At 38.9% G+C, this 25,564-nt stretch overlaps 1 protein-coding gene across 1 annotated transcript; it reads right to left on the bottom strand.

Annotated features, from left to right (window-relative positions):
- Nucleotides 1–21,669: 21,669 nt before the first annotated feature.
- On the bottom strand, nt 21,670–24,972 carry LOC121784565 (putative late blight resistance protein homolog R1B-16). Its single transcript, XM_042182725.1, has 2 exons — nt 24,583–24,972; nt 21,670–24,249 (listed from the first exon to the last, which is right to left on the bottom strand). Exons 1-2 carry the CDS (start codon nt 24,634–24,636, stop codon nt 21,988–21,990), a joined length of 2,316 nt encoding a protein of 771 aa, XP_042038659.1. The 5' UTR covers nt 24,637–24,972; the 3' UTR covers nt 21,670–21,987.
- Nucleotides 24,973–25,564: the final 592 nt, after the last annotated feature.

Below are 25,564 nucleotides of genomic sequence, written 5' to 3'. Positions count from 1 at the left end.
TGGGAAGACGGTTGAGAAGGTAAACAGAAGTAGCAACTGCTTCAGGCCAAAAAATTGGTGGGACTTTGGAATAAAAAAGGAGTGCTCTAGTCATTTCAAGGATGATCCTATTTTTCCTCTCTGCTACCCCATTTTGTTCTGGTGTGTGAGGACATGAAGTTTGGTGGATCAACCCGTTATCCCTAAAAAACTGAGACATAGAATTATTCACAAATTCCCCCCCGTTGTCTGACCGTAGGATCCTAATGTTTGTTTGGAATTGGGTTTGGACCATTTTATAAAACATAATAAATTTTTCAACAACTTCTGACTTATGTTTCATAAAATATACCCATGTAGCCCTACTGCAATCATCAACAAATATCACAAAGTATTTAAATCCGGAACTAGTACCAATAGGTGCCGGGCCCTACACATCAGAATGTATTAAAGAGAAAACAGTCTCAACACGTGTATCATTGGGTTTAAAAGAGTTACGGTGGCTCTTGGCCAAAACACACGATTCACAAGAAAAATCTTTCGGAACAAAAAGTTTGGGAAATAAATATTTCGAATAACCCGGAGAAATATGACCCATTCGTCGGTGCCAGAGCCAAGTCTCCTGATTGGTGGGTCCGTGAGCAAGCATCGCCGTACCATTGTGTCGAGCGATCTCATCTACAAAATAGAGTCCACGGTGTTCAGTGCCACGTCCAATAATCTTCCCCGTCCGGATATCCTGTAAGAGACAAAAGTTCGGTTGCATCAGTAGGGTACAGTTTAGCTCCTTCCTTAGTCACGTGACTAATGGACATCAATTTCTGAGATAAGTTCGGCACATATAGACAGTTCGTAATCTGCACATTCGGGAATATTTCTATAGTCCCTGCCCCCTCAACTGGAGTCAACCCCCCATTGGCTGTTTGAATGTGTGATTTATGGGTTTCGTAAAATTTCACAAAATCCTTTTTATCAAAGGTCATAGTATCCGTGGCACCACAATCAAAAATCCACCCGGTATCATCAAATTCATCACAATCTCGGGTTTCAAAAGCATATGGCAAATTTTCTAGGGGGGCAAATGAATTTTTACATATAATGGGGTCAAAATCGGAAATTCTCCTAGTCTGGGGGTCAAAATTAAAGGCTTTCTTTGTCTGGGGTTCAATTTCCTGAACAGGCAAAATCGAGGGACTAAATTGCAATTTAGGAGAAAATTGGGGATTTAATTGCAAGAGTTTAGATTTAGGGCGAGGGTTCGGCTCCCCCAACCCATTACCCCCTTCTTCCTCCATGCCGCTGCCCAGCTTCAGTGAGGCCACCATTGCCTCGGCCGTCCTCCCTCCTCCGCCGTCGCCACGTCGCCCTCCGTCGGTTTGGAGGCCGCCGGCTTCGGGCTTCCGTTCCTGCACCGCTTCTCGGTTTCCTTCCACCCCTGTTCCATCTCCATTTCGTCCACCGTCTCCAATCGCCATTCTCGCCTTTGCAGATTTCTCCTCTTCCCACCAGTCGGGATATCCGATCAATTGAAAGCATGTGTCTTTGGTGTGTTTGTGCATTCCACAGTGGGAACACCAAAGTTTCGACTTGTCTGGTTTGGTGCTTCCCCGGCGGGTGGTGTTCTGACGTGGTGGCGGTGGTTGGCTGCGGTGTTGGGGTTGCGACTGGCGGTGTTCTCTGGCTCCAAAGCCGAACCTACTCCCGATGATGAGTCGTTTCCAGCAGCGACGGTGGGTGATTCGGACGCCGGTGACATGATTTTCAATCGAGCTGCCTCCCGTTTCACCCACCCGTACGCTTCATCGTCTGAGGGATACGGATCCTCCTTGAGGATTTCACGTCTGACCCAATCGTATCTTTCGTGTAGTCCGGTGAGGAATTTGAATAACCTCAATTCTGACTTGATGCTTCGATATTGTGAGACTCCCTTATCGCAACAATCAACCGTTTTGTGTGGGCATCGGTCGATATCCATCCACAACCCATGGAGTTTACTCCAATAGGCTTCTAAACTTGAGTCTCCCTGGATGACTCTGCTTGCTTTCTCTCGCAGGTCGTAAATCAGGTACGAATCGGCTGAGCTTGCGAACGTCACGGCGAGCGTATCCCACAGGGACTTCGCCGTCTGATGATGCGCAAAATCGGCTATGATATGCGTCTCCATGTTGTCGATGATCCACGAGAAGACTATTAAGTCTATCTCCTCCCAATCGGTGTAGCCCTTCTCTCTCCGGCCTTGGTGGAGTCGGGATACCCGTGATGTGACGGTAGACTCCCCTACCGCCAATGGCTACCTTCATTAGGCGAGCCCACAGTGAGTAATTCGATCCATTAAGCTTGAAGGCCACGGTAACGCTCTTGCTTGATCTGATTTTTTCGGCAATTGGTTCGATTCCATCTTTGTTTTCGTCGGTCATATTGAATCTGGTTGGTTCTCGCCGTTTCGGTCGAGAATTGTATATTTGGGGCTAGGGCTATGATGATATTTCTCTGAGCCAAACCTACTCGGATGCCATGTAGAATTGGGTAATTTTATTGCTTAATTATTCACAATGGTATAGTACAAGATATATAGGCTAGAATATGACTATACAAGGTAAGATATTGTCCCAATTAAATCTTCCTAATTATGCGGTAGAGATACTCCGTAATCTTCTCATTCAATACGTAATATTCTCCTTGATTTTGTAGGTGCTCCGGATCTCTTTCCAACAGTATTTACAATAAGAGTTTGCAAGTTCGATAGCTTGGAGAAGTGAGCAGGAAGAACAGATAGAGAGAAGGACAAAGAGAAGTGCCTCAAGTAAAGCAATCGGTATATGCCACTAGGAAATTTTGAGAATCTCATGGGCTTGACATCTAAAATTCTAACTACTTCAAAACCTGCAAAGATAGTTGGAATAGGCAAGTTAACTTCATCACTGGAGAAACTAACAAGGGAACGGACACTAGGGCCATGAGGTTTGGAATGCAGAAAATCAAGAACGCGGGAATGGATACAAAGGCGGTGATAGAGTGGCAGTTCGGAAATTGGGGGTTCAAATACTCCATTTTAAAACTTAATTGCAGCTTGGATTTTGCAAAAATCATGAAGCATCTCATGAACGCGACATGTTTTAACTTTACCATCAAGACTATACTGGCCAACTACAACCAAGTGCCTGTTGATAAGATCTTCAACATAATTTTGAGCAGTTTCCTCCAAACTCAAACCCTCTTGTTTCCATATAAACCCTTCAGCAACCCACAACCGTACCAAATGCGATACTGATATCTTAAAATCAGGAGGGAACATCCCAAAATAGAGAAAGCAAATTTGCAAGTGTTGGGGCAAATCATTGTATAATTTCTGATTAAAATTAGTGTGTTCAATTCCTCTTACAGCTGTGCCCTGTTCAAAAAACAATATTTCAGTTCAAATATTTCACTTTGCGTACATATATGCATATATTTCAATTTCATACCCCGAAGTTCACAGCACTTATGCTACTATTAGGTTCTTTTATTCTACTATTAATAAGAATTTTATTCAAGCAAACCCTAGTTTGCGTCCTTTCTTCTCTCGTCGATCATCCTACTATTCGTATGCGAGGTATCAGCCGTTATATATTTGCATGCATTTGTTGAAGCAATTAATTCAAATAATAAATGATGCAAATGAAGAACAAGAATGATGATAGGAATTCTGATACGAGCATTATTTAGTTAGTTAAATTAGGGATTTGCGTATCTTTTCCATATCTTTGTTTTCTTGTTCATTAAGTTAGTTATTAGCATTATAAATAGGAGTTATTGTAATCATTTGATAAATCAATCAAGAATATCAATATTATCGTTCATTCTCTTCTCCAACTAAGAAAACCGTCGTGCTCGACGGGCACTCGCTCCCGACAGACATTTATCGATCGCCGATCTACGGATGCCGATCAACCCGATAGGAGGTTTATCCTATCAAATTCTAAGAAACCCTATTTTTTTCAAGATGCAATATTGATTATCAAAAATCAAACTCTTACTTTGAAAACAATTATCTTTATATACAAAGTCTATAAACCCTAGCATCTGAAAAAGAAATAAAGAAAATAATGGAAATTAAAATAAAATCCGAAAAACAATAAAAAATTGTCTCAGTACTAGTTATCAACCCGTCACATCAAAAGAAAATTTCCTCATGTCGGAGAGCTAAACGACTTGTTCAGAGAATGTGGCATTCTCCAACTGCGTTTTACAATGCTTAGTAAATACTATTGTAGTAAATGCTAATTAAATCATACGTATCACCTTATAATGATTAGTAAATATATTGTGAATGGAGGTAGAAAGTAGGTATTGACATGATTTTGAATACAAGATTTATATGCATTTTATAGTAATTTTAGTAAATATATATATATATATATATATATATATATATATATATATATATATATATAGGGGAGCACTATTCTCCTTTGTCACTGTAAGATCCTTTTCTCTTCTTACTAATAACCGTTAGATCCTTCCAATCAACGGACCACATTAATCCTTATTAATTATTTCCGTGTTGCATTATAGTTCCTTTCATTGTGCATTATAGGGGTAATATAGTAAAATTGAGAAAATGGAACCGCCTTTTTTTTGGCAGTCGCGAATTTCACGCGATTTGCAATCTTCCAACTCTTCAGTTTTCTCCTTCTTTACTCCAGGAGACGCCTCGACTCCCCCCCACTCCTTCCACTCTCTAAAACCCTAATTACATCCGCCACAATTCGATTTCCACAGCCTCCGCCACAGATTTCGTCGATTACACTCCACCGTGGTTACATCTGCCACAAAATCGATCGGCGTTGACGTGTTTCGACTATTATTCAACAAATCTCGCAGGTATGTACATGGAAAACATTCAACTGAGCGTATGACTAGGCTGTAGAATATCGGAATTACCTAGTTAATAGTCTAGGGTTGTCTCTGATTATGAGCGCTGGACATTGTGTTGGGGTTACCACGTCTCGATTCAGGTATCTTATATTTTTCGGTTTATTCCAGATCAAATATTCCAAAAAGAGGTTGTCCACGCTCGCAAGCATCACAGGATGCAGGTAAATTGCACTCGTTGGTTGTGCTTTTCAATATTATTTTTGGTGAGAATTGCTACTTGCATGTCTCTTTGTTGCTCGTTATACAGTGTAAAAATGGTTTTACTGGACCATTTTAGGTAATTGTTTTTGCGGTCAATTGGTTCGTAATAATCTTGTCTGTGGTTCGTAATAAGCAGCTTAGTGTATTGTGTGTTATACAATTTATTTTTAAAACATATAGTTATATGCATTATTGAACTTAGCCTGTGCGTTATGTACCTAGATCTATGCATTATAGTATTTATATTAAGCATTGCTATTGGTATTAGCCATGGTGGGAAAAGTGGTTATTGGAAGATACGTATGTGCATTATTTGGTTTAGGTAGTGCATTATGTAGCTGTTAGTTGTCATTATATGCAGTATATTAAGCATTATTAAGCATTATTAGAGGTATTATGTATATGTGTTAATCAACTCAGTCAAGATTACATATTTACATTAATTGGTTTAGGCAGTGCATTATGTATCTTTAAGTTGTCATTATCTGCAGTATATTATGCATTATGAGAGGTATTGTGTATATGGGGTAATCAACTCAGCGAAGATTACATATGTGCAGTATTTGGTTTAGGAAGTGTATTATGCAGTATGTTATTGTCATTTTTTGGAGTCTATTATGCATTATGAGAGGTATTTTGCATATGGGTTAATCATCTCTGTGAAGATTACATATGTGTATTGTTTGGTTTAGGCAGTGCATTGTGTAGCAGGTTATTGTCATTATTTGGAGTATATTATGCATTATTAGAGTTTTTTATATTGGTTAATAGACTCATTGAAGATTATATATGTGCATTATTTGGTTTGTACAATGCATTATGTAGTGTGTTATTGTCATTATTTGGTCTTTATTAGGCATTATTAGAGGTATTTTTTATATTGGTTAATAGACTCAGTGAAGATTCAAAGTGTAAAATGATCCATTATTGAATGCAATATAAATATGTGCATTTTTTTATTTGTCTTGCGCATTATAGGTTAAGTTTTTGTCATTATATACATTATAGTATTCATTAGGATGGCTATTGTGCATATGTGTGAATTATTTAAGTGAATTTCAAAGTACACATTATTTGAAATCAGAAGTGCTTGTTGTTGTTAGTATTATTCATTATTTGGAGTATATTATGCATTATGAGAGGTATTTTGTATATGGGTTAATCAACTCAGTGAAGATTACATATGTGCATTATTTAGTTTAGGCAGTGCTTTATGTAGCAGGTAATTGTCATTATTTGGAGTATAATAGGCATTATGAGAGGTATTGTTTCTATTGGTTAATCCACTCAGTGAAGATTCAAAGTGTGCATATCATGCTATATTCTGTTTTAATGATAATTTCTGATGTTTTATGTTGTTTGTTCCATATCAGAGAAGCAGCTAAGACTCGACATCGACGAAGCGGTCGACGATGTAATTCCGGTAGCACTTGCGATTCAGGGATAGATTGGCCGAGGTAGGTCCAAGTACGGCTGGAGATGAGGGTGGGCCGAAGAACTCTAGAGGAAGAAAGGGCGATCGTCTCTTACATAATATGTACATTATGATAATCAGTCAAAATTAGTCCACAACCGCGTTTATAACAAAACACTAGTTTTATAACTCAAACTACTGGTCTTTGTTAACGTTGTTATTAATGTGTACATACTACACCCTAGCCCCTAGGATTGTTAAACCCTTAGGGAAAACAAGAATCGTTCCCCAAACATTGAAACACGGCACACCTTAAATTAAACGGGTCAGGATAAATGTTCATTACATATCACAAATAATGCATTACAGAAACTAAAATTACGCATTATACTACACAATATGTACATTATGTATATCTGTTTTAAAAAATACCTGCGCACTATGCATGTGCAACCCGAGATGAATTACTGCAGCTCGTGTACTTGGACAACGTTTTTTAGACTTAGAACATACTACACCCTAGCCCCTGGGCTTGTTAAACCCTTAGTGAGAATAAGAAACGTGAACCAAACATCGAAACACGGCACAACTTAAATTAAACGGGGCAGGATAAATGTTCATTACATATCACAAATAATGCTTTACAGAAACTAAAAATACGCATTATACTACACAATTTGTACATTATGTATATCTGTTTTAAAAAATGTCTACGCACTATGCATGTGCAACCCGAGATGAATTACTGCAGCTCGTGTATTTGGACAATGTTTTTTAGACTTAGAACATACTACACCCTAGCCCCTGGGCTTGTTAAACCCTTAGGGAAAACAAGAAACGTGCGCCAAACATCGAAACACGGCACAACTTAAATTAAACGGGGCAGATAAATGTTCATTACATATCACAAATAATGCATTACAGAAACTAAAACTACGCATTATACTACACAATATGTACATTATGTATATCTGTTTTAAAAAATGCCTATGCGCTATGCATGTGCAACCCCAGACAAATTACTGCAGCTCTTGTATGTGGACAACTTTTTTAGACTTAGAACATACTACACCCTAGCCTCTAGGCTTGTTAAACCCTTAGTGAAAACAAGAATCGTTCGACAAACATCAAAACACGGCACACCTTAAATTAAACGGGTCAGGATAAATGTTCATTACATATCACAAAAAATGCATTACAGAAACTAAACTACGCATTATACTATACAAAAATGTACATTATGTATATCTGTTTTAAAAAATACATATGCGCTATGCATGTGCAACCCGAGATGAATTACTGCAGCTCGTGTATTTGGACAACGTTTTTTAGACTTAGAACATCCTACACCCTAGCCACTGGGCTTGTTAAACCCTTAGGGAAAACAAGAAACGTGCCCCAAACATCGAAACACGGCACAACTTAAATTAAACGGGGCAGGATAAATGTTCATTACATATAAAAAATAATGCATTACAGAAACTAAAACTACGCATTATACTACACAATATGTACATTCAGATTAACCGCGAAACGAAAAACGAAAAACGAAAAAATGAAAAGGAGAAAAACAGAATGAACAGGATCACTCAGATTGTATGTGCTGAGGAAGAAAATGGCTCATGGCGATTCATAACATAATTCAGATAGTTGCACAGCAAAATCACAACTTCAGACGAATTACTGCAGCTCGTGTTTTTGGACAACTCCTTGTCATTCTAATTTCATCAGAAAACTCCCTGTCATTCTAATTTCATCAGAAACAGGGCCGCATAAACATGTTAACAATTAAACAAACAGTTAGAGGGCAAATGAACCCCCGATCCGTGAAAATGAGAAATCGAAATAATTAAGAGGAAAGGAGCGTACTGAATCCATTTTCAACGTGGTAATTGAAGGTACGGCCATCGCGGTTGTAAGTGAATTTGTTACTGGAAGAGGGGAGCCTCTGCAGACGCTGGGAAGCAAAGGTGGTGAAATTCCCTTTGAATTCGGCGCCATAAAGCCGCCAAAATGGTGGTGCTTCTAGCGACGAAGCTGTAGATCAATTGCTGCTGGTCCATGATTGATTAGGTCTGTAGATTGAAACTCGGAAGCGCAGAGATGATGAGAAAATGGGGAAATTGAGATGAGAGAAAAGGGGAGGAATGGTGAGGTGGCCATGAATTGAGATGAGAAACGCTGGGAGAGATTGCAGAGGCATGAAAATTTTCAAATGTTGATAATCAAATTATCTGGCTTGAAATTTTCTGGCGTGAAATTAGTCAGAAAAATAAAGCTTGAAATATGGGAAGGGAATCACTGGCGTGAAATTGATCTTCCATTCTTGCCCTTTTCAGTTTTTTTTAATAATTAAACTAATTACAAGTGGCATCAAAATCAACCATCGGATCTTGAAATTGAATGGCCGAGATTAAGAAGAACAAAGAACAAAAGATGCAAAAATGAAATGAATATATATATATATATATATATATATATATATATATATATATATATATATATATATAGGGTTGTGTTAATCTCCTCTTCTACTCTTAAATTTAAGTTTCATCGTAATCTGGAGCGTAGGATTAGGATGATGGACGGTCCTGATTTTAATCTTAGATAGAATCCCGCAGTGCATTATTTGATCAATTTCGTGCATCATGAGGGTGAATTAGTAAATTGATGCACTCAAAATTAAGGAAAACGTATTGTCCGAAAATTAAGCGGGATATACCCACTACTTTTCATTTACTCAACACAGCAGGAATCATCACGTGAAATTAGTAGCAATCTCTCTCCCAATTCTCTCTCTTGTTTCGTCTTCCCAAATTCCAATTCCCGTCAAAAACCCTAGCCGCCCCAAGTCAAGAACTCACCGTTTTCTCCGAAATTCAACCGGTGTTTGCTTTGAGGTCAAATATCCCTCCTGATTTGCACCAAGATTTAACTGCGGCTTAAACGGAGGTATGGTTTGTCAAAAAAATCAATTGTTGTTCGAGTTTCAACAGGCGTTTCCCAATTTTAGACCATTACACATCACCGACGCCTTGATTCACCCGATTACCATCACCCTTTCGCATTGGTTGACAAAAGTATTAGATGGTTTTCATTGTTTCTTGAACCGCGCAGATTTCGGAATGAGCAAGAGAGGAAGGCAGTCTAATTCCCAGCAATCGAACGAAGAGGGTGAGTTTCCGTTGGGCTGTTGCTCTGTGTCTGCGGTCGACAAATTAGATTTTTAATCAAACATGTTGTAGTCGAGTTTGTAAATTGTTTACATAATTGTGTGCATTAATTTAAATTATGTAATCATTATATATCATGTATACTGCATCATGTCAATGTTGTGTTATATTGATGAGGAGTAGATGATATATTAGTGTTTCATTATTTGATACAATTTATTCAATATGTGCCGAAGTGCCTGCATTGTTTGACCGTTTGAATCAATTAAGTTGTTGCATGTTTCTAACTGGCAACCACAGCTGGAATATTTTTTTGTCCATTACCTTGTATAATCAGTGCATTATGTGCATTTGTTGATGCATTATTTCCTTATATGGATGAATTATGCTTACTTATGTTTTATAAACTCAATGAATACAGGTAGTAATTGGTACTGTCCTCCGTTGGGCTGTTCTTTTCTATCTGTGAGTGACATATTTGCATTTTAGTACATTATTTTCATAAACGTGTGCATTATTTCAGCTTATGTATTCATTTTTTGGATAGTAGTGGTCATTATTGTACACATTAATGCAATATTTGTGTGTTCATTATTGCAATGATTCCGCGCATTATATGAATATTTATATGCATCAACATATCCTGGTTTATGCATCATGTATATGGTTTTTTTATTGTTGAAGACTACATGCAATATGTTGATGTTCACTACATGCAATATCCCGGCGAGAGAGGATTTTGCAGCAGCTAGTTGAAACAAGAACGACAACAACATTGTACTTCAAGATGTGTCCAACTGATTTGAAATAGATTTGTAGGGTATTTTTTCTAGATTTATGACGATGTAAAGCACTTGGGATGGTTTGAATTCAATTTCCTTTCAACATTATTTTCTTCAATATGTACATTATTCACTGATCCGTGCACATTATTAGACACTTTTGGTACATTATTTACTGTACCAAATCTTAAACGCATTAAAAAAATGAAATTTAATTCATGTGTTGGTGCTATAACCTAGCCCCATGGGTTGCTAAACCCAAGGGAAATGATTCAAACTCTTTGCCCTTTGTGATGGTTCCGTTTGTGAGTGGGTACTACAACCTAGCCCCATGGATTGCTAAACCCAAAGAGCATGAATTCAATTTCCTTTCAACATTATTTTCTTCAATATGTACATTATTCACTGATCCGTGCACATTATTAGACACTTTTGGTACATTATTTACTGTACCAAATCTTAAACGCATTAAAAAATAAAATTTAATTCATGTGTTGGTGCTATAACCTAGCCCCATGGGTTGCTAAACCCAAGGGAAATGATTCACACTCTTTGCCCTTTGTGATGGTTCTGTTTGTGAGTTGGTACTACAACCTAGCCCCATGGATTGCTAAACCCAAAGGGCATGAATTCAATTTCATTTCAACATTATTTTCTTCAATATGTACATTATTCACTGATCCGTGCACATTATTAGACCCTTTTGTACATTATTTACTGTACCAAATCTTAAACGCATTAAAAAAATGAAATTTAATTCATGTGTTGGTGCTATAACCTAGCCCCATGGGTTGCTAAACACAACGGAAATGATTCAAACTCTTTGCCCTTTGTGATGGTTCCGTTTGTGAGTGGGTACTACAACCTAGCCCCATGGATTGCTAAACCCATAGGGCATGAATTCAATTTCATTTCAACATTATTTTCTTCAATATGTACATTATTCACTGATCCGTGCACATTATTAGACACTTTTGGTACATTATTTACTGTACCAAATCTTAAACGCATTAAAAAATAAAATTTAATTCATGTGTTGGTGCTATAACCTAGCCCCATGGGTTGCTAAACCCAAGGGAAATGATTCACACTCTTTGCCCTTTGTGATGGTTCTGTTTGTGAGTGGGTACTACAACCTAGCCCCATGGATTGCTAAACCCAAAGGGCATGAATTCAATTTCCTTTCAACATTATTTTCTTCAATATGTACATTATTCACTGATCCGTGCACATTATTAGACACTTTTGGTACATTATTTACTGTACCAAATCTTAAACGCATTAAAAAATGAAATTTAATTCATGTGTTGGTGCTATAACCTAGCCCCATGGGTTGCTAAACCCAAGGGAAATGATTCAAACTCTTTGCCCTTTGTGATGGTTCCGTTTGTGAGTGGGTACTACAACCTAGCCCCATGAATTGCTAAACCCAAAGGGTATATGGATTTAAATCTCGCCAAACATTAAATACTTACACAAGCACATCATTTAGATACCTATACAATTTAATTGGACTAGAACTTCATGGTTGTCTAGAAGTTATTGAAGGAATACTAAACTAACTTCTCAAAAAAGAGCTTCATGATTGTCTCGAAAAATTGCAGAAGAATGTCTTCCCAATACATTTACCGTAAAATAGGAAGAGAGAAAAAACTTAATTAAGGAAAATAAATCAGATTATATATTTACCAAACTAGAAGGAGAGAATTTAGGAATTAAATTAACCGATACAAATTTGAGCTCCCGAAACTGCCCTTTTCGAAATTTTTAATGAATAAAATTAAATTGATGAGGCTTTATTTTCGTCCATATGATTATGAAAATGGATGAACGAGATTTGAGAAGGAGATTGAATTTAATAGGTGCAAATGATTTGAATACAATCCTATATATATAAATTCGTAATCTGAATGGAGTATTTAAATTTAATTAATACTCCACATGATTTTGTATTTCTCTGACCCGATAGGATCTGCACTAGGTGGGTCTAATAATTTATATAATCAAATCTCGTAAATGAACGTTCTATTCCTATAATTATTCCTTTGATTTATTACTTGATTGCAATAATTTGATCTTTCCGATATTCCCTGATACGGCGTGCATTATAATCTTTCAATTTCTATTAAATGTCCTACTCTATATTTCATTTTCACTTTTTTTTGCGCGTGGATTCCACATTTCATTTAACTAATTACTTTCACAATTATTATAAAATAAATATATGAAAATAAAATTTAAATTCAAAATCGAACAATTTATTAAACTCATACGAGCCAAATATGGAACATCTATTGAGAACCGGATGGAGTAGTTAGTAACTATTAGAGCATCCGCAGCGGTGGCGAAAGACGCCACCGCCGTCCGCGCCGTTGGCAAGGCGCAGGACCGCCGCCGCTGCAGCCGCGCCGCTGGCACGGCGCTGCTCGATGTATCGAGCACGTCCGTGCCAGCGGACGCACACGTGGCGCGCTCCCATTCGTCAACGGCATAGCCGTTGTGTTTAAACTTTTTTTTATTTTATTTTTTTAAAAATCGGTATTTAATTATAAATAATGCTAAAAAATAAAAAAAATATATTTTCCAAATCCCAAAAATATGGCCGTTTTTTTCCCGTTTTTTCTGAATTTTTTTGATTTTTTTTTTATTTTTTTTCCCCAAAATCATCTATAAATACACACATTCATCATCCATTTATCATGTTCACGTGTATTATATTACACAACATGATTATAGCCGACGAAGGGCCGAGGGCGGCTAGCTTCTACGACGAGGACGAAGCCGGAAGCTCAACAGCGAGGTCTCCCCTACGCCGAGGCGAGCATACGACGGTTGGCCAGAGTAGAGATGCCCACGGTTCGAAAACCGGCGGTTCCGGTTCGGAACCGCCGGTTCCGGTTTTGGCGGAAGCGGAACCGGAACCGGACCGTGAGGCTATTTCACGGTTCCGGTTCCGGTTCGAAAACCGGGCGGTTCCGGTTCCGGTTCGGAACCGCCGGTTTTCCGGCGGTTTTGGCGGTTCCGGTTTTTGAACCGGCGGTTTCGCCGGTTCAATTATTTTTTTTTTTTTTTTTTTTTTTAAATTTGAAATTTGGCTTTATACAACAAATCGGAACAAGACAATGCATAATTCAAGCACAAATAAGACGAATAAGGAGAAAATGAAATAAATTTTATTGATTTTGAGTTGTAACGGACAACGATACATTACAATTTACAATACATAAGTATACAATACAACAACATACAACAATGTAATATAATTTACAAGTGTCGTCGGGCGTCGGCTCGTCGCCTCGTCGGACTCGGAAGGTAAATTTAAAAAAAAATGAAATGGGGGGGAAAAAGGAAAAATTGAAAAGGGCTTGAGATCAACTTAAACTTTCAAAGTTAAACTTTTCAAATTTAAGTTGAGTTGCCTACGTATCCACAATTTTATTGAGGAATCAAAGCCCACGTAGTTCTCTTACCTTGGGATCAACCCTTTTTTCTTGCAAAATGTTGCCCATTTTCTAAGCAAACACATATCAACACGCTATATACACATTGCTACATTTCTAATAGGGGCAATTTGATCTTCCAAAGCAATCAATGCATCTCGAACACACATAGTCAGAATATTATTCAAGCATCTAGCATGGAAAAAATTAGTACTAATAGATAGTTTGTTCTGATTTTTTCCATGCTAGATGCTTGAATAATGTTCTGACAATGTGTGTTCGAGATGCATTGATTGCTTTGGAAGATCAAATTGCCCCTATTAGAAATGCAGCAATGTGTATATAGCGTGCTGATATGTGTTTGCTTAGAAAATGGGCAACATTTTGCAAGAAAAAAAGGTTGATTCCAAGGTAAGATTTCATAGATCATTCAGGATGCGGCTAAGTTGTACTTGAAGATCATTAAAATATATTCCGCATTTGATATTTATCAAATGGGGAATATATTTTAATGATCTTCAAGTACAACATAGCCGCATCCTGAATGATCTATGAAATAGGGGGAAAAAAAAAAAATTGAAAAGGGCTTGAGCTCAACTTAAACTTTCGAAGTTAAACTTTTCAAATTTAAGTTGAGGTGCCTACGTATCCACAATTTTATTGAGGAATCAAAGCCCACGTAGTTCTCTTACCTTGCTTACCTTTTTGGTCGGCAGTGCTCGCCGTTCACCGCCCCCGTCGACTCATTGCTAATGTTGAGTGCTATCGCTTCTGACCTCGTCATCGCCATCGGAAGAAAATTCTTCACCATCACTCTCTACACGGAAGTCGAAATCCGGCTCTTGTGCTCTCATGTCCGCCTTTGCCCAATCGTCAAGTAACATAGTGGCTTCCATGTTCTTGGCGGAGAGATTGCTCCTTTTGTCGTCTAGGACACAACCGCCGACACTAAAAGCTTGTTCAACGGCGACGGTGGAAGCGGGAACGGCGAATATCTCCTTAGCCATGATGGAGAGTATCGGAAACTCTTTGTCATGTGTTCCCCACCAATTAAGGACGTCAATTTGTTGAGTAGGAGGACCTGCATCTTGAAAAATAGAGCGCGATTCCAAATATATATCTAATTCACTAGTCGCTCTAGTCCTATTGGTTGTAGTACCGTATAGATCTTGCAATTGTGATACTACGTCGGGATCGATCATGACATTGGAAAAATCCCCTCCACCAAAATCAAATGTAGAAGGACTAGGAGGAGCACGTACCTGGTGAGCGGTGTTATACCGCATTTCATATTCCGCGTAGAGAGAACGAAGTGCACTATCTAACCTATGTTTGATTTCATCAACATCCGGAATACTTAGTTCGAAGCATTCTCCTCTTGTCAAGCCCATTTCGCGGAGTTGAGAAAAATCCAAAGCGTGCAAACAACCATAGTACATGTCTAAAATTTTATAAACACCATGCAACTTCCACTTTGGATCCAAGCATTTTGCAATCAAAAACACATTTGGAATACGTGAAAAATATTTTAACCATTTTTCAACCATGTAAAACAAAATAGCCTTCAACTCAACGAATTGAGTATTTTTCACACAAGTTTTAAAACCAATTGCCACATACATGCAATGCTCCAAAACGCGCACAGAAGTAGGATAATAAACACCGGATAACTCAACAGTGGCATTTTTGAAAGCGCGGAATAATCGAAATAAATCCATGCTGTGGTCCCAACAAGCGGGTATCAAAATCAAATCAGAAGGAACATGAGGACAACTTCTAAAAAAATCACATAAATACTCAATGTGGTTCAAAGTCGACTCCAACATATCATATGTCGAGTTCCACCGAGTTGAAACATCCAAACGAAAGTTGGTGTACCTGCATTGCTTACCATGACAATATCTCTTCCAAGCTCTACCAATAGGAGCTTTGTTATGAATCAACTTCACAGCAGTTCTAATAGGATCAACATACTTTTGCCACAAATCGATGGCATCTTGAACACACAAATTCAAAATATGGGCAATACATCGCACATGGAAATATTTACCATCAATAACAGGAGAACATGCACTGATTAAATCATCTATGCTAGCAGTGTTAGCGCTAGCATTGTCAAAACCAATAGAAAAAATTTTATTGATCAATTGAAATTCATTCAAAACTTGAATGATCAATTGAGCAATTGCTTGTGCAGTGTGTGGTGCGGGAAATTCCCGAAATGCAATCAAACGTTTGTTTAAAGTCCAACTGTGATCAACGAAATGCACCGTGATGCCCATATACGAATTTTTACAAAAACAATCAGTCCACACATCAGAACAAATAGAAACTTTATGCCCTAAGTTAATAATAAACGTACCTAATTGCGCCTTCTTTTCCATGCATTGTCGAACAACGGCTCGCGTCATTGAAGTTCGACTCAATTTTCTTGCAGCGGCATTATATACTTGCCGCATACTCGACTCAAAAGCATCGTTATCAAAAGCATTGAATGGAAAATGTTTCATAACGGCAAATCTAGACATCACATTAAGAGCATTTTTGTGATCATATTTCAAAAGAGTATTGCTACACATACCTGATGTTTGGGATGAACCCGTCGTCCCACTTCCGACTCCATGTTGAAAGTTGAGTTGAGTTTGGGTTGGAGCGATACCAAACTCGACCGGATGCGCTTTCTCCAGGTGACGGGTAAATGTACCGTACCCTCCACCCTTTCGGAATGTGTATACGTTTTCGCAATAGTTGCAATACACATTATAAGTGTTTGGATCGTTACTATCTTGTACCCTCTTGAAATGTTTCACGAAGATGTTTGAGGTTAAAGACCTTTCAGCTGGTCTAGGAGGTTGAGGAGGTTGTCCACGTCCACGACCACCACGACCACGCCGACTCCTTGGTGGTGGTGGTGGTGGCATTTCTTGAACCTCTTCTACCTCCTCCCCCTCCTCCTCGTCGTCATCATCATCATCATCATCGTCTTCATCAACATTCACGGGGGTTGGACTTTGTTGGGAATAGGCACCGCGACCGGGAGCACCACTACCGGTACCAACATAAGCATCGCCTTGGTATTGAGAGCGAGAGAGAGCAATAGCATGTGCCACATCTTGCTCTTCTCGAGCCTACAAAATAATATTTGTATTGTAAATACAAAATAAAATTATGAACAATAATGAAATGTAATTCAAAATTAATGAAATTAGTAGATAATAAATATTAACCTGCCACTCATCCATGTTCATTTGAGAAATTTCATCAATAACGGATCTCCGAGATGGCCTCTTGGCCTTTCCCTTTCCCTTATCAACACGACCTTCTCGGGATGAAGACATATTGGAATGGTATGTAGAAATGTAGAAATATGGAATAATATATTTTTTTTTGTTTTAGTAATTGAGAAAGAAAGACAACTTATAGAACTACGAGAACAAGTATAACTGTATAAGTGTATAACAATGCGTAATAAGAGTAGCAATTGCGTAATTAAATGGAAGCACAATAGCACAAATGAGAAATTGGAGACAAAGAGAGAGAATTGAGAGATTGAAGAGAGAAACTCTTATTAACACAAGAGTGGGGTGAATGTAAATGAGGATAGAGGGGGGTATTTATAGAAAAAAATGAGGGGGAAAATGGAAGAATTCGAATTTGAAATTTAAAAAAAAAAAAAAATTTGAATTTTCACAAAACCGGCGGTTTTGGCGGAAAACCGCCGGAACCGGCGGAACCGCCGGTTTCCGGGCCAAAACCGCCGGTTTCCGAAATAAAACCGCCGGTTCGGTCAACGAACCGTCTGCAAAAGCTGCTCCATTGTCGCCTCGTGCTCCGCGCCGCCTCGAAAGTCACTAAACCGGCAGTTAACCGCCGGTTTTTTCCGGTTAACCGCCGGTTAACCGCCGAAAAACCGGCGGTTTCGACCGTTTTTGAAGATCACCACCGGCCCTCATCCCCCTGCCTCGATTTCAGCGCCGGAACCGGCGGTTCCACGGTTAACCGCCGGTTCCGAACCGTCCCGAACCGCCGGTTCGGTGACGGTTCCGGTTCGAAATATCTTGAACCTGAACCGGACCGCGAACCGAATTGCGCCGGTTCCGGTTCGGGAATATTGCGCCGGTTCCGGTTCCGGTTCCGGAACCGCCGGTTCCGGTTCGGCGGTTAACCGCCGGAACCGGAACCGGTGGGCATGTCTAGGCCAGAGGATCGAGACAAGACACACAATGCGCGATACTCGAATCCACAATCAACTACAAGAAGACCTAATCAACCACATGTGGGCGAAATTCGGCAACGAGTAGTGTCATTTTTAATTTTTAGGATTTTAATTATGTAATTTTTAATTTTTAGGATTTTAATTATGTAATTTTTAATTTTTAGGATTTTAATTATGCAATGTTTAATTTTATTTGTCATTTGTAATATTTATTGTGGGTTTTAAATGAATTTTAATATTATGGAAATGTTTTTGTGTAATTGAATTTTATATTAATTGTGCTCGTCCTTGCGGAAGAGCACAGTTGTGGGTGTTGTGCTCTTGCCAGAGAGCAGACATGAATAGTACCGCCCGGGCCCACAACCGTGCCGCTGGCAAGAGCACGGTTGTGGATTCTCTTAGACCCTAGGTGCCTTAGGTCTCTATGGGACCCTAGGTATTTTATGTATTATTTTCTCCCTTCTTGAAAATTTGTCACTTATTTTCATTTTCTCCCATCCCTAAAAATTTATCTGTCTTTTACTTTCTATATATACTATCTATATACTTTTAGATTATCAATTAGAGTATATTTTATTTTAATAGTAGTAGTATTGATGATGAATAATTTGAAGACAACAAGTTCAAAGTCAATAATGAAGTTGATATATAAGAAGAATGTCATTCTTTATAATTTTTGTTAAATAATTATAATTAATTTAATAATTACATTTATGCAATATTTTTATAATGTGATCGGTATAATTTATATTTTTAAATGTTTATTGATAAAAAATAATATTGTTATTAAAAATAAATTATACGCGTATTAATTATTACTCCATCTGTTCTTGAAAATTTGTCACTTATTTCAATTTTTGTACGTCTCCAAAAATTTGTCACATTTCACTTTCATTATTTTTTGTAGTGGACGTCACATTCCAGCAACTCATTTGCCCTCACATTTTATTATAAAACTATTATATACAAGTATGATCCAAGTCCCTTTAACTTTATCAATTCACTTTCTATTTATTTTTAAAAATCCATACCGATCAAATAATGACAAATTATTATGGACAGAGAGATTATTATTATTATTATTATTATTATTATTATTATTAGATTATTATTTTAGAGCCTCCACGTCCGTGCTCTTGTCATCGAGCACGGTTCCACTTTTTCTGCTTGTTCTTAGGCAATAGCACAACACCCACATCCGTACTCTTCCGCAAGGACGAGCACAAGAGTCTCACCATTCTATTATTCAATTTAAATAAAGACATTTCCACAAAATTAAAATTCATTAAAAATAACCAGAATAATACAAATTATAATAAAATTAAAAATTATATAATTAAATTTATAAAAATAAAAATTACATAAATAAAATCCTAAAAAATGAAAATTACATAATTAAACTACTAAAAAATAAAAATTACACAATTTAAGCGTAAAAAATGTCCCCGGTGAAGACTAATCATCATCCGGCAATACCCCCAACGTTCTTTGGAGACTCCGTATCATCGCAACATGTGATAGAAGTTGCTCGGGGGTCATACCCCTGAAACTTTTGGATTTCTTCGTTGGCTCTGTATATGGTGTTGCGCACCATACTTTCGTTGCACTCGATTGTTCCAGCTAGCCGATTTTCATTGTACCAGCGATAAATGCGCCACCAATAATGATCGCCGGATTGGTTCGTGCCAATCTCCGGATCTTCGGAGATTGGCAAGAACGCTTTGAATATTGCTCCATCTCCACCGAATTGTACGGTGTGCGGACACCGCGAGTAGGAGGAGTCCGAGTTTGGGAGGGGCCGCTCGACCTCGCTCTAGGCTCGGGTGTCCACCCGTATTGCCCTTCGGGGGCATCTTGGTCGTCGATCGGGTAAGGCCGGTAGCCACCCGGAACTTCTGAACCTTGGGTTTGAGGAGGGACCGAATATTCCGTTTCCCTACTAGGAAACGGTTGTGAACCGAACCAATCGGGGTTCCAACCGTGGGAGCCCAGGGGTGATCGCCGTGGCCGGACATTGTTTTGTTGTAAGAGTAAGAGTGAATGAAAGATTGGATGAGAATTGAGAATGAAAATGAGAGAATTTGGATGATAATTGTGTAGTGTGGTGTGAATTTTTGGTGTGCAAGTGGGGGTATTTATAGATGAAAATGTGTATTTTTGGGGGGAAAAATTGAAAAATAAATTAAAAGTGGGTAGAAAAAGTCACTGGCACGGACGTGCTCGATGCATCGAGCAGCGGACATCGTCTCTGTACCGCTGGCACGGACGGATGGACGGACACGGTCCTGCTTGCCGTTGTGGATGCTCTTAAAGGCATTAGGAAAATTTGAAATGACAAATTAAATTTGTTTCGATCTTATGATGAAACTATGAGGTATTTTAATATAGTTTTATGTTTAAATGTTAGATTTTCAACAGTTTCTACTTCTAAGTCAAAGTCTAAGATTCATAGCATAAAACTAACTCAAAATACGTGGATTCCTCGTGCAAGTAGTCGACTTGTTTGGGACGGGGTGTGTTTTTTAAATGATTAACATTACTTTAAATATATTGACGTGGTATAAAGTCTCTGTGTTTTAATTTATTGTAATTGATCAATGTTGTTTAAGTAACTTGACATTTTAACCATGTACTTAATATTTTTAAAATCAACCACTAAAACCCGATAGTTTTTTCATCTATATATCCAAAGTTAAACATGATGAACTATCTAAACTGAAAGGAAAAATAATGGCTATTTTCATGGATGGAATAATGTTAACTTTTATTATTAGCTTTTTAATCCATATACTTATTATTTTTAAAACCAACCACTAAAAACCACCAATAGTTTTTCATCTATATATCCAAAGTTAAAACAAATAAAAAAAATGATAAACTATCTAAACTAGAAAGAAAAAATAATGGCTATTTTCATGGATGGAATAATGTTAACTTTTATTAGTTTTTTAATCTAATTAGCTTTGGTACACAATAGAAATATGAGCTTTATTAAAAGATTTGCATGATAAATTCCGAACCAAAGAAGTCGACACATAATTGCTCCTTAACTCAAATAGGATTTATGTAAAACCCAAAATAAATTCAACCATTTGCGAAGGTATTCTTCAACCTTCTTTAATTTTGACTATGTTTATATACCTCTTCTTTAAGCCAAAGGTAAAGATAAGAGAGTTTTTTATCGTTTTTTTGTATGGTTGAAAGACAACAACCTAAGCAATTTTTAAAATTAACCAATAAAGCCAAGTAGTCTATTTTTACCAAAGTCATATTTCCTTTTCGAATTAGTCATCCCTTTCTTAAATAGGAATAATCTAGAAACAATTCAACGTGAAGAGTCAATTCAAGTCACCCACTCAACTTTATAAAGCAACTTTTTCTTGCATATACCTACTTTGTTAACAGAGTAAAATATGGCATCATTGATAATGAAAAAAAAATACAAGATCAAAACTGTGGATTTAAAGTTGTCTTGTACAGTAACATTTTGTCCTGATCAACTTCCTTCTACTAGTTTTATCAGTTCCATCATCCATTACCTAAAATCTCCAAACTAGAAACATATCTATTCAATAAATTTTCATAATAATGAGCAAATTCAGTGGAACACTCAATGAACAGCATCCAAGTGCAATACATTTATTACAATATTTTCTCGGCAAATTGAATAAATCACATAGCAGCAACACTTAGTTCAGCACAAAGAAATGAATCCAAGGGTAACACTTATTCATCGAAGGCATTCTGTTGAACAGAAAAGATCTCGACCACCACGCACCCTTTCTCCCACTTCTGCAAATGGTAGATGCTTCCGAGGGTTCAATGTGTTGCCATTGAAAATTCAAACATTAACGGCGATCATTGATCATACAGCAGGAGGAAAAATGGTTAGCTTGAACGCGGCTGTGATGGTTTGCTCGTCCCCCTCCTGCCTTGTACTTGCATCTAGGACCTTCTTCTCGTTAATTTTCAAGGCGGAGGCAGCTGCACATTCAGTACGGTGCAAGTCCAGCAGCTGCAAGCTCGGTATATCTGCAAGCCCGATTGGAATGTACTGAAGTTTCTCGCAGTTGCTCAGCAGAACGCACCTGAGGTTTGGGAAGTGATGAGCTGAAGCTTCCCATATCACTAAATCCGTGCGCCCTATATGCAGGACTTCAAGGTTTCGGAAATGCCCATCCACTGCTGTCCAGTTCTTCCCGTTGAATGCATTGTCGTTCAACTTGAGCACCTCCAAGTTCTCGAGCAATCCTAGGGTGGACATGCGACACCAATCAAGAAAGGTGTCGGCTAATGTTAGGATCCTTAGTTTCGGAGGGAATTGGTAGGTAGGAGGAAGGCGGCTCAACTGGCCTTCTGAAGGCGGGTTGGGAAACGTGTCATTCACTAGCTTCAACCTTTCAAGATTACGCAATCTCCCCACACTCTCAAATGATCCACTCTTTCCTTCCACGAGAAGAGATAGGCGCCCACGAATGCCTAACTTCTTCAAATTGCAGCATTTGTCCAAAACATCTTCAGTGCAGTTTTGAGGTGAAATAGTGCTGAGCGTTTGAAACTTTTCGCCTTCTTTACTAGCTTTACCCGTCTTAGGCAAAACAGTGCAAGCATTGGTCTTCAAGTGCCTTAACTGAAGCAACTTCCAAATATCGGCTTTAACATCCAGGGTACGGGATGTTGTGTCGACAACGAGGGTTTGAAGGTTCCAAAGCTTGGAGAAGGCCGTGGGAAGAATAGCTAGAGTGATAGACAGAGTGATGTAACGCAGATGAACCAAATGGTACAAATCATTAGGAATTTTAGTCATTTTGATGGGCTTGACTTCTAAAACTCGGAGCAATTTGAAATTTGCAGGTATGGTTGACCAGCTCTCCGCAGGTAAGTTGATATCTTCTCTCGAGAAACAGACAAACGAGCGGACATGTGGACCAGAAGGTTTTGAAGAAACAAATCTTGAGACATTCGAGTGAATACACAGACGACGACAGGTTAGTACATTAGCAATGGGAGGCCAAAAATCTCCTTCATCAGTCTTCTTCATTTCTTGAAGGAAATTCTCCTTTTCTTTGCCACCTTCGGATTTGCAGAAATCGCGCAACATGTCATGAATGCGGCACGTTTTAACTTTTCCACAAGGCTTCCTCTTGTCAACCCTCACCAAGTTCCTATTGATAAGCTCCTCCAAATAGCTTTCAGCAGTTTCCTCCAAATTCAGACCGGTTTTTGGTTGTATGAATCCTTCTGCAATCCACATCCGGATCAACTTCCAAGCCGAGATCTTAAAATCCTCAGGGAACATCCCAAAATAGAGAAAGCATGCTCTCAGGTGAAATGGCAACTTATCATAACTCAAAGCTATAATTTTTTCCATACGTCTTTGTGGATCCTCCTCGGTGAGATATTTACTCACGCTCTCGGACACCTTATCCCAGGCTTTCACCTTTGCACTCATTTCATGTGAAGCCGAATACTTCTTGGCAAGGATGCCTCCTATGACCACAATCGCAAGTGGGAGGCCGCCACATTGCCTCACGATTACTTTTCCAAGAACTTCTATCTGAGTAGAAGGCCATTCGGGCTTACCAAAAACCTCAAGCTGGAGCAGCAACCAACTCTCCTCAGTAGTCAAGAAACGCAGATTGCAGGGCCCCCTGTTGTGATTGACATGCCAAGCCACTTCCTTGTGACGACTAGTGATCAACACCTTACCCAACTTATTGCATCTAGGTAGGGCAACTATGAGCTTATCCCAATCCTCACTCGTCCACACGTCATCCATCACTATCAAGAACTTCCCTCTCTGCAGATGCTCAGCAACCAATTGGGCCAACTCCTGATCATTTTTCTGATACATGTTCTCAGTGTTCCTCATGAGCTGTTTCAACATAGAAAGAAAGACATCCTTTTTAGTGAACTCCTGAGACACATACACCCAAACACGAGTGGGGAATTTGTATTGAATGTCTGGATCATTATAGATCTTCCACGCGAGCGTTGTCTTCCCAAGGCCGGGCATACCAATGATGGAGATGACATCAAGATTATCTTTTTCTTCCTTGACGAATCCTATTATCTTCTCAGCTTCGTCCTCAAAACCCACCACACCATCTTGTCGGGGAATGGGCGCCTGTTAGCAAGTACACCACCCTTTTTAGAACCAAAGTTACAAAATCTCTTCACACAAGACAAAGCTAACTACTGCATTACATCAAAAATGAGTTACTAAACTTTACATCTCACATCTTTACATGATTTAGGGGCTTCAAAATCTTTCAACAACTTTTCTTTTTGTTATTACTGTCTAGGGTCATTTACTAGATTCATTATCCTCATTTAAAATCATGAAATTCCCAATTTCAAGAATCAGTCAACGCCATGAAATCCTAAATCCAACAATCCAATTTAAAGATGTAAGCATCAAAATGAAGAGAAAATTGATGATAAAGTAATGAATGAAGACCTGAGATTCTTCAGGGCCTCCATCAGCAAGGTTGAGGGTTGCAAAGTCGAGCATGCCTCTGTCGCCATAGATGTCTCTGACCTTGGCGCCGACCTTCTCGACCTCCTTGGCGATGGAGAGGAGCTTGACAGGGGTCTGGAAAGCTCGGGCGATGCGGTTGCGGGAGGAGGACTCGGTGGCCTGGGTGACGAAGGCGTCGATGACCTCCTCGGCCTCGTAGACGACGTCACGGATCTGGCGGACGAGCTCGCGGAGGCTGTCCTCCTCGCGGCGGCGCTTCTTGGTGGAGCCTGATGAATCGGCGAATTTTTGATGGTGATGAATGCAGGAAGATGCAGATCACGACACAGATTTTACGTGGTTCGATTTACTGAGGTAAATCTACGTCCACGGGAAGAAATGAGGGCAGAGTTGTATTGCTTGATCTGTTTTCTTACAGCTTACAATACAGACTTGCTATTTTGTATTTGATCTCTAGAAAGCGAGAGAGTCTTAGAACGTAACCCTATCTATCTGATCTAGGTTCTATTTATACATTGACCTAGATCGTGGCATGCAGCCATTTACTAGGTAGTGGATGTCGTGGAGATCGTGGCGATCTTGCATGGGTCCACTATCCTGCATGAGTTAATGACTGCTTGACACCACTAAATAGATCGTGGGTGTAGTGGAGGTGGAAATCCTGCATGAGTCCACTATCTCCTAGTTCGGTCGAATACTGAGACCGAACTGCTGAATTATTGCCGAGCAGCTTTTGCCGATCTGAGAGTAGAGCTTGATGCCGACCTGAGAGCAGAGTTTGATTGGTTGGCTTTTACCGAGCTGTAGGCTAGGGCCGAACTCTTTGGTTGTGCCGAACTGAACTCTTTAGTCATGCCGAACTGATACTCTTTCTTGGGCTTTAGGCTGATGGGCTTTGCTGCTGTTGGGCTTGTTTAGTACGTACTCCATTGGGCTTTGCTGCTGTTGGGCTTGTTTAGTA

The sequence above is a fragment of the Salvia splendens genome, chromosome 21 (genome assembly GCF_004379255.2).
Source record: "Salvia splendens isolate huo1 chromosome 21, SspV2, whole genome shotgun sequence".
NCBI classification, from domain to species: Eukaryota; Viridiplantae; Streptophyta; class Magnoliopsida; order Lamiales; family Lamiaceae; genus Salvia; species Salvia splendens.
The sequence above is the reverse complement of the archived record's forward strand: the minus strand, read 5'-3'. Positions and strand labels throughout refer to the sequence as shown.

Bases quoted from the DNA above. Each gene is read 5' to 3' on its own strand.
- LOC121784565 (XM_042182725.1), bottom strand. From the start codon at position 24,636: ATGCTCGACTTTGCAACCCTCAACCTTGCTGATGGAGGCCCTGAAGAA. The intron at 24,250-24,582 runs GTCTTCATTCAT...ACTTGCTAACAG, and splicing joins GAGGCCCTGAAGAATCTCAG to GCGCCCATTCCCCGACAAGA.